The 11,566-nt window shown below is 38.5% G+C and overlaps 2 protein-coding genes across 2 annotated transcripts; one reads left to right on the top strand and one right to left on the bottom strand.

Annotated features, from left to right (window-relative positions):
* The first annotated feature begins 192 nt into the window (after window positions 1-192).
* Window positions 193-4,343, top strand: stard14 (START domain containing 14). Its single transcript, XM_061725499.1, has 6 exons — window positions 193-558; window positions 1,275-1,422; window positions 1,774-1,877; window positions 2,021-2,138; window positions 2,223-2,275; window positions 3,236-4,343. The coding sequence occupies exons 1-6, from the start codon at window positions 388-390 to the stop codon at window positions 3,440-3,442; spliced, it is 801 nt and encodes a 266-aa protein (XP_061581483.1). The 5' UTR covers window positions 193-387; the 3' UTR covers window positions 3,443-4,343.
* On the bottom strand, window positions 4,319-10,968 carry pdzd11 (PDZ domain containing 11). Its single transcript, XM_061725500.1, has 6 exons — window positions 10,890-10,968; window positions 10,415-10,523; window positions 8,573-8,713; window positions 8,069-8,167; window positions 6,240-6,300; window positions 4,319-5,698 (listed from the first exon to the last, which is right to left on the bottom strand). Exons 2-6 carry the CDS (start codon window positions 10,505-10,507, stop codon window positions 5,664-5,666), a joined length of 429 nt encoding a protein of 142 aa, XP_061581484.1. The 5' UTR covers window positions 10,508-10,523; window positions 10,890-10,968; the 3' UTR covers window positions 4,319-5,663.
* Between the last annotated feature and the right edge of the window lie 598 nt (window positions 10,969-11,566).

Raw genomic sequence — 11,566 nt, 5'->3', positions numbered from 1 at the left:
CATTTTCTTAAAGGACACTTTACATGTCACCTCACTGTGGGAGTTCAGTTTCTACCTGTAGACTGTGTTTTGTTGTTTGGGTTGATAGGGAAAAAGCACACGTTTCTGGTCTGTTCTGAGAGGGCGGTGCACACCTTTGTCCCACACCTGTTTCCATCCACACACCTGGATTCAGGAAGTGCTGTCACACCGGCAGGAGAGGTGTTTGCGCGACGGCATGCCACAGGAATTCAACTCAAAAATCCAGCTCGACTGGATCGGTGATCGGGGCGCATATATGTGTTTGGCCCGAAGCGGATCCGCTCAGAAACCTTAAACACTCAAAAGAAGCACCTGCTGCCGAGACAAGACCGGACCAAAGATACATTTATTTTTACCGACACAAATATGTCTGGGAATTCAAGCATTTTACCCGACGAGGCCGTCTTTGCTGACTTTAGGAGGCAGTGTTTATCAACCGAGCACTGGATCAACAAGTATGACAGTAACGGGATGCAAGTTTGGGTGGAATCAGCTCCGAATAAAGCAAATAAAGGACCCAAAATCCACAAGATCAAGGTGAGTTACTGGTAGGGTTGCCACCCGTCCCGTAAAATACGGAATTGTCCTTTTATTTGAGAAAAAAATGTTGCGTCCCGTATTGAACTAATACGGTACACGATTTGTACCGTATTTTCATTAACTTTTACACCATATTCTAGTTGAATTATTGAAATAAGTTAACTTTTACACCATATTCTAGTTGAATTATTGAAATAAGTTAACTTTTACACCATATTCTAGTTGAATTATTGAAATAAATTAACTTTTACACCATATTCTAGTTGAATTATTGAAATAAATTAACTTTTACACCATATTCTAGTTGAATTATTGAAATAAATTAAATTTTACACCATATTTTTTCACCTGTAGCTATATTATACATCTTGGCTGATGTGGACATACACAGATAGGAGGATATTTAAGTTGCTAGTGTGGTTGTCTGTCTCTACAGTCATGCAAGTTCAATGCTATTAAAGCACTTTAAACTTTAAATCAAAGCATTTTGTTTTTTCATATAAAATAAACACATTTTTATTCAGTTTAGAAGTTTTGGGGCTTTTTTTTTGGCTCCTGCGCTGCTGAAATCAGGGCGTCCCTTATTTCTATTTCTGAAAGGTGGCAACCCTAGTTACTGGTGACCAGCAATGGATAGATTTAGCATATACTTGGCATGTTTTCGTCTTATTTCCAGGCCTAATTTGACGCCACTCCGTTGTTGTGTTTTTCAGTGTAAAATGACCATCAGAGATGTGTCAGCTGCCACCATGTACGACATTATTCATGATGGCCAGTACAGGAAACAATGGGATTCGACCATGATGGAGAGCTTTGACATTGCCAAGCTGTCTGATAATGCGGATGTGGGCTACTACTCATGTAAGCACTCCCATATTTTGTATTTTCACACTTCACATAATCCTCTTTGTTGTCCATCAAGAACCTGTTGGTGTAGTGTAAACCCTGCACCGAAGACATACCTGTTTGAACTCTGCAGAATAGGCCACGCTAGTACACCTATGTTATTTTCAAATAATCAAACCCTTTATAAGGCAATCTATCGTACATTTAACTATTATTGCTCTTTACTTCTCTTTCTTGTTATTGAAAGCCAGTTGCTTCTGTTTACATCTGGAAATAAGGGATTTGTTGTTGCACTGGTGTATCTGTCGTTTACTGCATGACGGTGATTGTGTGATTTATTTTCTCCATTTTTCTCTGTCTCCTCAGGGATTTGTCCAAAGCCCATAAAGAACAGAGATGTTGTGACTCTGCGTTCATGGCAGGTGGCAGACGATGAGTACACTATCGTTAACTTCTCAGTCAAACACCCGGTACGGCGCCTCCAGCAACCTTATATTTCTACACTTGCTATCTCGTGGCCTAAATACCACATATTTATCATAATGCTATTGTTGAAGCTTCACTTTTTTACATGTAGTGTCCTAATTGTGCAACTGTTCTGGTTTGACCAAAGAAACACGCTCCACGCAGCCACCTCGTGAGAGCTGTCTCCATCCTGACTGGCTATTTGATCAAGCCCACGGGGCCCGACAGCTGCACCTTCATCTACCTCTCACAAGCCGATCCAAAAGGTAAGGATATAAAGCCAATGGCTACTTTAGCGGACTTGATAGTTTTGGACATGTTTGTAAAGTCTCTGCATGTATCCTCTCTAGGCTCTCTTCCAAAGTGGGTGGTGAACAAAGCGTCTCAAGTCCTCGCTCCTCGGGTATGTATCAAGAGTTTTAGAGATAAGAGATAAAGGTTGTTGAACTGAGTGTCAAGATATCTTGATGGTGTGTGGGTGCGTCACCACAAAGAGAATTCAAAACGTGTACAACAGGTGTGTGGACATGAGGGAGTGTGGGTTTCATGTATCTTAAAGGACAATGGTTACCGTGGAAACATATGCGAATGGCCCGTGCCTTCAAGAAGTGCTGCTGACAAAAGGATAATCTCAGCTTCAGCTTTCACTGGCAGAGCTGGTTCTCCAGGTTTCACGTCTTGATTTAAACTATTTGGACTAAAGTTTAAACGCATTTGTGAGGAAGTGCCTCTTAGTGGTTCAAATCTTTTCACTAAAAAGATACAATGACCTGTATATTCTATTGCAACTAACAGACATATAGTGATACTGATATTTTAACAAGGCTACTTTCCTTTCTACTAAGTTTTAATAGACTTGTGGGGTTTTGCCAGGTTTCTGAAGTTGTTCAAAGTTGCCACCAACACCGGCTCTTTAATCCACTAAACAAATCTAGTCATACTTGCGTTTGACAGGCCGGTCACAGACTAATGAACTAAGCTATTTTTAATGTCTAAAGCAGCACTCACCACCAAAACCAAGGCCCTGTTGTAAAACTTTAAAGAAAATCTTAAGGATACCAAGCATCTGTGCTCTCTGTATCATCACTCATAACACGTTTTAAGAAACAATAGTTTTTTTTGTGACAGTGAAACTCCTCTCAGTGTGTATTACTCATAATTGTGTAGAGTGCTTGGACTTCGTACACAATTTGGGAAGTTTAAACAGTTAAAACTAATCCAAAATGGAAAAGTAATGTGTATAATCTGTCACATTGTTTAGCGACTGGCTTTATCTTTAGTTTTGTCGACCGAGAGTGAAGGTGTGGCATAATCTTCATTGTCAGACTGCAGCCCTCTTCATGATCATCTTGTGTTTTTCCAGGTGATGAAAAACGTGCACAATGCCGGGCAGAACTACCCAGAGTGGAAACAGCAGAACTCTCCTGACCACAAACCCTGGCTCTACCCAGATCAGAGCACCCTGCCCAGGATGGACCCTGCCGAACTGTCACTGCAGAGAGCAGATTCACTGGAAAATGTCGATGAAAGCTCCAAAAGAGATAACCAGGACAGCGAGGACAGCAGCTAAATCACATTTAAAACATTTTAAAGAGATAAAAAGGAATGCGGACTGTATATATTGAAACCAAAGTTTAAAAAAGAGGTTACTTAGGAGACTCTCAGCTCTCCAGGATAGCATCCTCGCCCTCCAATTTTCCATATCTATGTGCCTTCTTAGATGATGGAGAGTATGAAGTGTTTACAAGGGACAGAAATGAGCACAAACCAAGTTCCCATACACCTCAATCCATGCTGAACTACGCTAGTGTCCAGTCAGAACCGTTTTAATGTGACATTCGTGTTAAAGCACTACATTGGCAGCTCCAGGCCATTTTTAACTACAGCTGCTTAAAACACACCAGCAGTGTTTCCAATTAAAGGAAAGAAAGATAGTTATCTACTGTCTTATTCCAAGTGCCTCCAATTGTAATGGAAATGTTCACTTTGTTGTTACTAATAATGCGTCACCAGTGAAGTTATGTTGCTTTTAAATGACCTTTTTTTTGTCACAAGTGAATTTTTGGGCTTTTGTTTAAAGATCATCATTGCTTATATTTCTGCCTTCAATGTGTAATGAGAATTGCAGTTTTGTGTAATCAAAGTGAACGCATTGAAAAATATCAGACGTTCGACTCAGAATGAACATCGTCAGAGGCTGTAACACTTATTATGTAAATAAGATTCTTTTATTTGAATATGGCATTACCTTAATGATTGGAATTACCATAAAAGGTATTTATTTATTGTTGTATTTATTACTGTAAGCTGATGAATTCGAGCTGGTGAACACAGACTGGAATGAAGCCCTGCAGGCTGAGATCTTACCTTTTTTTTTTCTATGATTACATATTTTGAAAAACTGCTGCAGAGTTTATGATTTTTTTTAAAATAAACATCACTCTGATTTGTACAATTACAATGATTTGTAATCAGTGTCATTGACTGCATTTATTTCGTTTTAAAATTCCATCATGCGAGACCTGAAGTCATAGGAACGAGTTTTGTGAATTCTATGGTACCAAAATGTCCTTTAACTGCACAAACAAGGGTTACTAAAGTTCAACCATTTACTTTTTGGGTTTTCAAAGTCAATTCAGGTTATAAAAAATGTTTCAGATAATTAAAATCAAATTTAAAGCAAAACACATAATACATTTTACCTGAAATGGTTATCAAATATAACAAAACTCAGGAGCAAAAAGTAGCTCCTAACAAATGGTTAAAAAAAAAAAAAAAACATGAATGCTGTCTATATATAACAGTTAACATCAAGGACTACTCAGTTCCCCTCTACGCATACTAAGTTTGCAACCAAGAGTTGTGCAAATCTACAGATTTTACAGATCTTCATCTCTTGAATTCAACAGTGTCTCTTTGGTTGACGACCTCCGAAATGAGATGAACACTGAAGTCCAAGCATCATCACAGCACTACAGTTCATGATGCTTGCTTTGATAGCAATGTTATACCTTACACTCACCTTACACTCAACAGTATGGCACCTTAAATATACAGATTCAAAGTAGCATTAACAGTTTTCAACCAAAGAGCAGTGCGTGTAAAACCTGTCATAAAAGAAATGTGAACTACTGGGCAATATCAAAGTGATAAGTAGTCTTTGACAGCAATCACTATTTATATAATGTATCATTTCATACACAATTACATATATTAGATTAATATTTTAAAACTAGTGTGCAATATAATCACTAACTTATAGAGCTGTCATTTCTTCGATTTCACAGTTTTGCACTCTAGTTTGCTCTTTCTGTATATAAGCCTATACTGTATGTGTCAGTGTGTGATATTGTACTAAAATATGGGTTAATTTTATAAGTGTCAAACGCAAAACATACATGTCAGAACTTTTTATCAGAACTTTTTACACACATCTGTAGCAGAACCATTTAATTAGAGAATGAGAAAAAAGGGGTAAAAGACAATTGTTAATTAGGTTTGCAGGTGTTTTGAAAGTGTTTGAATATAGTGCTGTATTACGTAATAATGCCTATGTTTAAAGTTCAGCCATTACATTTCTGAATAACTAGAAATTTCATAAATTAAGTCAGTGTAACTACATCCTGAAGAAGCAATAAAGAGTTGCTAAAATACTTTTACAAGCCAGAAACCGATGTAGGACTTTGAATGAGTCTGTTAGTTGCACGTCTGTATCTTCAAGCTCAGGCAGCCTGTGTGGGAGGAAGGAAATGACGTCCAGAGCTGTTTGGCTTTTCCCTCTCTGCTGCCCCCTAGTGTACAGTTCTCTCCTTTTGCCTTTGGTAGTCTGGTGGAACAAGAAAGACAACCATTGTTGTAAAACTTGCTACCAGTATGACAAATCAAAGTTTTTTTATTTTAGAGCAAGCAAACTGTGATATCAGCTGGAGAGTTGTTTTATAATGTGGGTGTCATAACATGCTGATAACTAATGACAATCTAATTATTTACAGATACACATTATGTTTCCTTTCTCAGACGTGAATGTCTGATTTGGACATGATGGGGCACATAAAGGATATCCTAATAGCACACTAAGGGATAATAAAGCCAGTCTAGGTCAAAAATGAATCATCCAAAAGTAATCAATAACATACTCCTTGACAGAAAGCTTTTTATCTAAATGAGACTAAAAAACAAACGTCTAAGCTTTGTGGTTTCTAATGCTCTAAAAAAGAGAGACATTAAATATAAAGATCCTTTCCAGAGTATTTTTCCCATTCTTCTAAAACAATACCCCTTTCTGCAGCTCACACAAACCACCCACTAAAATCAATAAGATACAAGACATAAAGAGATCATCATATTCTTGGTCAGCAAACACTTACTGTAAGGAAAGAAGCGGACCCTCATTAGGATTTCTCGAGCAGTCTTCAGAATCTCTACAGCCTAAAGAGAAACACAGGCGTCATGTCCAGTCAGCAACAAGTGGTTAAAAATTAGGATTTGGTTTATTTTTCCACATAATCAATGTTATCTCTGTACGTTAAAAAAAATAGTTTTGAATTTCAAGCCTGTCATATCTCCAAAAAAGATAATATGGTTGAATGTGTGGTCACTAAAGAGGTGAAAGGAAAAAATAGATATTATTTCAAACATGTAAAAAGGTCTCTGAAAAATAAAGAAGGGAAGATGTTCCCTTCCTTCACAAAAAGGCATGAGAAAGAAATAAAAGGAAGAGATTTTCATGTTTCTCCTTTAAAATGGCATAATAGTGATAAATCCCTCAAGAATCTGGACTAATGACGCACTGAGGGCAGGAGTGCAAGCCAGTGCTGAACACCCTTGACCTCCAATCTCTCAGACAGCATCACATCAAAAACACCATTTAATAATTGATTATAAATATACACACCCGCACACCAGATGTTTTTAGGAAGACATGAGAGCCATGTGCCCTTGATCATGAACAAAGGGACCAACAAGTCCAAAAGTAAGGCTTTGTGATGATGTGGGCTTATATCAGTGCCTTTCAAAATAGTAAATGTAGAACAAAGGCACTGAGATTGATCCGATATGCTGCATTCAAGATGTCACCTTTTTCAGGAATATCCATATACTTTTCAAAGAGACAATGAAAAATAACATTCTCCGTACATTACAAAGGCAAAGCAAAGGAGGAAGAGGTTCTGGTACTACAGCAAAGGGTCTGCAGTCTTCATCTGTCCGCAGTCTTGAAAGTGTATTAAATTTTGAAATGGAAAATGCAACAACAATCCTGTAATGTTACACACACTCTGAAGTGTGGACCAAACAAATGGGACAAAATAACAAGTGAACGACTTCATGGCTTGGTATCCTGAGTGGAAGAATTAATTGAATTCTTCCACAATGCAATATCAGTATTATAACTTTGTAAAACAGTTGCTGTTTTAACATTATTTTGAAATGCACTTCAGGGTGAAAATGCAAAACTGGATCGGGGTAGATTAACAAATGTTATGAATTTCAAATGAAAAACATGAAACATCTTGACCTTATATCATTTGCAAAGATAAATAATTTAACAAACTACTTTTATTTGGGTTTGTAGTTGAGCTGCATTTGAAATAGGTTCTGAGTACAGCACAGACTAGTTGTCGGAGCCATGAATGAATTAGCAGGTGTTTTTTCTATTAATGAGGTGAATGGATATTGTTGGGTTTTTTATGGTTTGGTTATAATATCATTATGTGGTCAAATTGAGTAGGGTGATAGTGGGTCACATGATTATGGGCAGGGATATTAGTGAATTTAGCCACCTGTTCAGTCTCATTGAGGGGATAGAGAGAGGGTGAGCTGGGTCACCCTATTTGTTGTTGACTGCTATTTTTTTATGACTGTGACTACTTTCAGTTTGTGCACTTTATCATAATTTGATCAACCTACTTTTTTCCTTAATAAAAAGTTAAACTTATTAAAGCTCAGTGAAGTCTTATTAAGCACAGCAGACAATCAGGTCAGCGTCTTTCAGTGACTCCTTTGTTCCTTGAAGTCACTAAAAAGTATATTGAGTGATTTGGCATTTTAGATTTTTGTACAGTAAATATTGGGAAAAATAAGAGACGCAAATGAAAATAAATTAATTTTCAATAGCGTGACACCATTATTTATTGTACATCCCCTAAGTTACAACTCTGAATAAAATTTTTCCAGACTTCAGATTGCTCTAACTTACTCTCGAGTGCTCGATATCTTGAAAATCTACGTCATTCACAGAAAGAACCTGGTCCCCCTCCTGTAGTCCAGCTCTGTGGGCATCTGAATCTGGGACCACCTGCCAACACATGAATGAACAAATTATTACAAACAATGTAAGCATTTTTGAAAAGCCAATAGTCAGTAAGTACATATTAAATCCATAAAATGAAAAAACAAAACACTGATTGTATCTGTACATTGTATCTGGGGGAAGGTGGCTCAGTTGGTAGAGCGTTTGCCCATGAACCTGAAGGTCAGTAGTTCGAACCCTAGTTCCTCCTGTGTCCACCAAAGTGTCCTTGGGCAAGAGGCCCCAGTTGCTCCCGGTTGTCAGGCTAGTGCCATTGTGTGGCAGCTCCACCGACAACCGGTGTGTGCGTGTGTGGGTGAATGTCTACGGTGTAAAGCGATTTGGGGCTGTAGGAATACAGCTGGAAAGTGCTATATAAGTGTAAGCCATTTACCATTTTACCACACACACCTTGGATATAAAGATTCCCAATTGTGACGCCTTTCCCCCACGAATGTTGAAACCCAGCTGTGCTCCTGGCGGCTTCTTCAACACAATGGTGCGAGGTAGAAACTGCGTGAGCTCATTGTTGTAGTCTGGGTGATGAATCCTCTAAAAGTGAACAGATAAAACTTCACAAAGTACCACTATAAGTTTGAGACTCTTCAAGTCAGATGCAGTCTCATCAGAAAGAAAACCTTGCAATACATATTGGTACAGGGCGGCATCTGCATCAAAGGATTGGAAGCATATTTAGGCTCATTTGTTTGTCAAAAGATCGAATCACTGTATTTACTACATTAAAACTAACTTATAATTCCGTCATATTGTAAATCGGACACCAAGCAGACTTAGAATTTAAAGGGGACCTATTATGGCATCTAATACCTATTTCAAACAGGCCTTGAATGTCTTAAAACAAGCTTTTGATTGTTTTTGCTAAATAAATTAGAAATTCAGTCTCTGAGCCATGTCTTTATCATCCCATTCTCTAACCTCATTATCTATGTGGGATCTTGAGTGGACGGGGCTATGATAATGAGTCTCTGTGCTGATTGCCTGCCTGAATGACGCGATACACCGCTATGAAAAAATGGCGGAAGCTCCGGCCGGCGGAGTTGTTGTTGTTGTACCGACCAGAGTTAGTTGTGGGCGTCGGAGGCCAACCTATGTAAATCGCATTTTGGTTACGTAACGAAAGGGAGCAGAATCTGAACGGATCGTAGAAGCCACATCACACTGGATGGCTCATCCGGGCGGCTGTACAGATACTGCAGAATTTGGTTGCTTTCCTCCTTCTCTGAGTTGGCAGGCTGAGGGGAGATCACTTTATATATGTTATATACATATGTTAAAGCAAGAGAAAACGTGTTTTTCATAATAGGTCCCCTTTAAGATTTTGAGAAAAACGGCCTTCGCATTTGGACCCACATGAAATGGTATCATTGATAAACCTCTCTCATGCAGTACATTTCTGTGGACAATGTCTATGTATTGCTAGTGTTAAAAAGCTTACTTGACCAGAGACAATTAGGCTCCGGTAAATCATTTTGAAAACCAAATCTGGCAGGAATTTATTTGTGGTCTTGACTTTCATATTTGTGGTAAGGACTTCAATAATGACGAATAGAGTGTGTAGATTAAGAATGGGCGATATTTTACCGTTCACGATAAACCGTCAAAAAAATTCCTCACGATAAGAATTTGTCATCTTGCGGTAAAAACGATAAATTCCCGTTGATGACGTTTTTGTGTTCTGCGTTAAATCCACGCACAACGTACGTGAAGGAAGGAAGGAAGGAAGGAAGGAAGGAAGGAAGGAAGGAAGGAAGGAAGGAAGGAAGGAAGGAAGGAAATGAGCCTGAAAGAAAGAAAGAAAGAAAGAAAGAAAGAAAGAAAGAAAGAAAGAAAGAAAGAAAGAAAGAAAGAAATGAGCCAGAAAGAAAGATATGAGCCAGAAAGAAAGAAATGAGCCAGAAAGAAAGAAAGAAAGAAAGAAAGAAAGAAAGAAAGAAAGAAAGAAAGAAAGAAAGAAAGAAAGATAAATTCCCGTTGATGACGTTTTTGTATTGGTATTTTTTTAATCGGATAAATGCCAGAAATTATCGTGATACATTTTTTAGTCCATACCGCCCATCCCTAGTGTAGATCAAGGGTAGCCAACCCTGGTCCTCGAGGGCCCCTATCCAGCACATTTGAGATATGTCCCTGCTTCCACACAGTCTCACACAAATGACTGTCACTAACAAAGCTGTGCAGACCTTGATGAGCAGCTGATCACATTAATTACAATCAATCAAGTGTTGGTCATACCTCCTGTGGAGGAATCCACGCTGGTGGGTTCTCATAAGAGGGCAGGAATACCACTGGGAGCTGGTAATCATCATAAGGAATCTTCTGATCCATTATTGATGAAAATTTCCTTCAGAAAAAAGATTTGTTGTTAAAACTCGTTCATTAATGTTTGTGTACTATTTTACAGGAAGGGATAAAAAAAAAACTATGCTATTGTAACTTTAAATGTATACCTTAATGGTATCAGTAAAATAATACAATCTTGAAAACATTAACAGGAACAAACTATGAAATAGTTGGATATTTCAATAAAGTTTTACTGAATTGTTATAAACAGGATATGAACGTCTCTGCAACTTCGAGACGAAAATGCTTCACTTGCAGATTTATTCGTGTAATTTACTGCTATTATCGTCCGACTATCAAAATGAAGATACGAGACCACCTTTTTGATAGAAACATATATTTGAAATAAAATTACAATTCATCTCACCTGAACTGCAAGCTAGCAGATTAGCTGCTTCTTCTTCTTCGTGGTGTGTTATTTTAGTTGCAGTTACCAGGCGCGCTGCTGCCCCCTACTGGACTGAAGGAAAGGCACGTTTATTTCTATAGCACAATTCAACACAAAGTAATTAAAAGTGCTTTACGTCAACATTAAAAGCGGCAAGACACAATTAAACAGTAAATAACAAATACAATGATAACCAAAGAGGTAAAATAATAAAAAGCACAAGTTGTTAAAAAGTAAGGGCAGCAGAGTACAGCAGGTAAGTATTTAATTTAAGAGTACGCTTCAGTAAACTGTAATATTTAACCCTGATTTAAGTTTGTTCCACCGGTGAGGAGCAGAATAACTGAACGCTGCCTCACCTTGCTTGGTTCTGGTTCTTGGGACACACAACAAACCAGATCCAGATGAACCTCAGGGGTCTGGGAGCTTCACTAACAAAGGGCCGGCTCTGTCCTGGGTTGCTCTCTGGACACAGTGCAGGTGGTGGGAGAGAGGAGGATGATGGCTAAGCTGTCATCCATGATGGAGAAGGACTCCCACCCCATGAAGGACACCATCAGAGCGCTGGAGAGCTCATTCAGTGACAGGCTCCTTCACCCTAAATGTGTGAAGGAGCGCTACAGAAGGTCCTTCCTCCCTGCAGCTGTGAGACTACA

This window comes from Cololabis saira, chromosome 7, assembly GCF_033807715.1.
Source record: "Cololabis saira isolate AMF1-May2022 chromosome 7, fColSai1.1, whole genome shotgun sequence".
In the NCBI taxonomy this organism is placed as follows: Eukaryota; Metazoa; Chordata; class Actinopteri; order Beloniformes; family Belonidae; genus Cololabis; species Cololabis saira.
This window is presented reverse-complemented; position numbering and strand designations above follow the sequence as displayed.

Bases quoted from the DNA above. Each gene is read 5' to 3' on its own strand.
- stard14 (XM_061725499.1), top strand. From the start codon at position 388: ATGTCTGGGAATTCAAGCATTTTACCCGACGAGGCCGTCTTTGCTGAC. The intron at 1,423-1,773 runs GTAAGCACTCCC...CTGTCTCCTCAG, and splicing joins GGATGTGGGCTACTACTCAT to GGATTTGTCCAAAGCCCATA. The intron at 2,276-3,235 runs GTATGTATCAAG...GTGTTTTTCCAG, and splicing joins CTCAAGTCCTCGCTCCTCGG to GTGATGAAAAACGTGCACAA.
- pdzd11 (XM_061725500.1), bottom strand. From the start codon at position 10,507: ATGGATCAGAAGATTCCTTATGATGATTACCAGCTCCCAGTGGTATTC. The intron at 8,714-10,414 runs GTATGACCAACA...GTTCACTTTTAG, and splicing joins CGTGGATTCCTCCACAGGAG to AGGATTCATCACCCAGACTA. The intron at 6,301-8,068 runs GTAAGTTAGAGC...GTTTCTCTTTAG, and splicing joins AAGATATCGAGCACTCGAGA to GCTGTAGAGATTCTGAAGAC.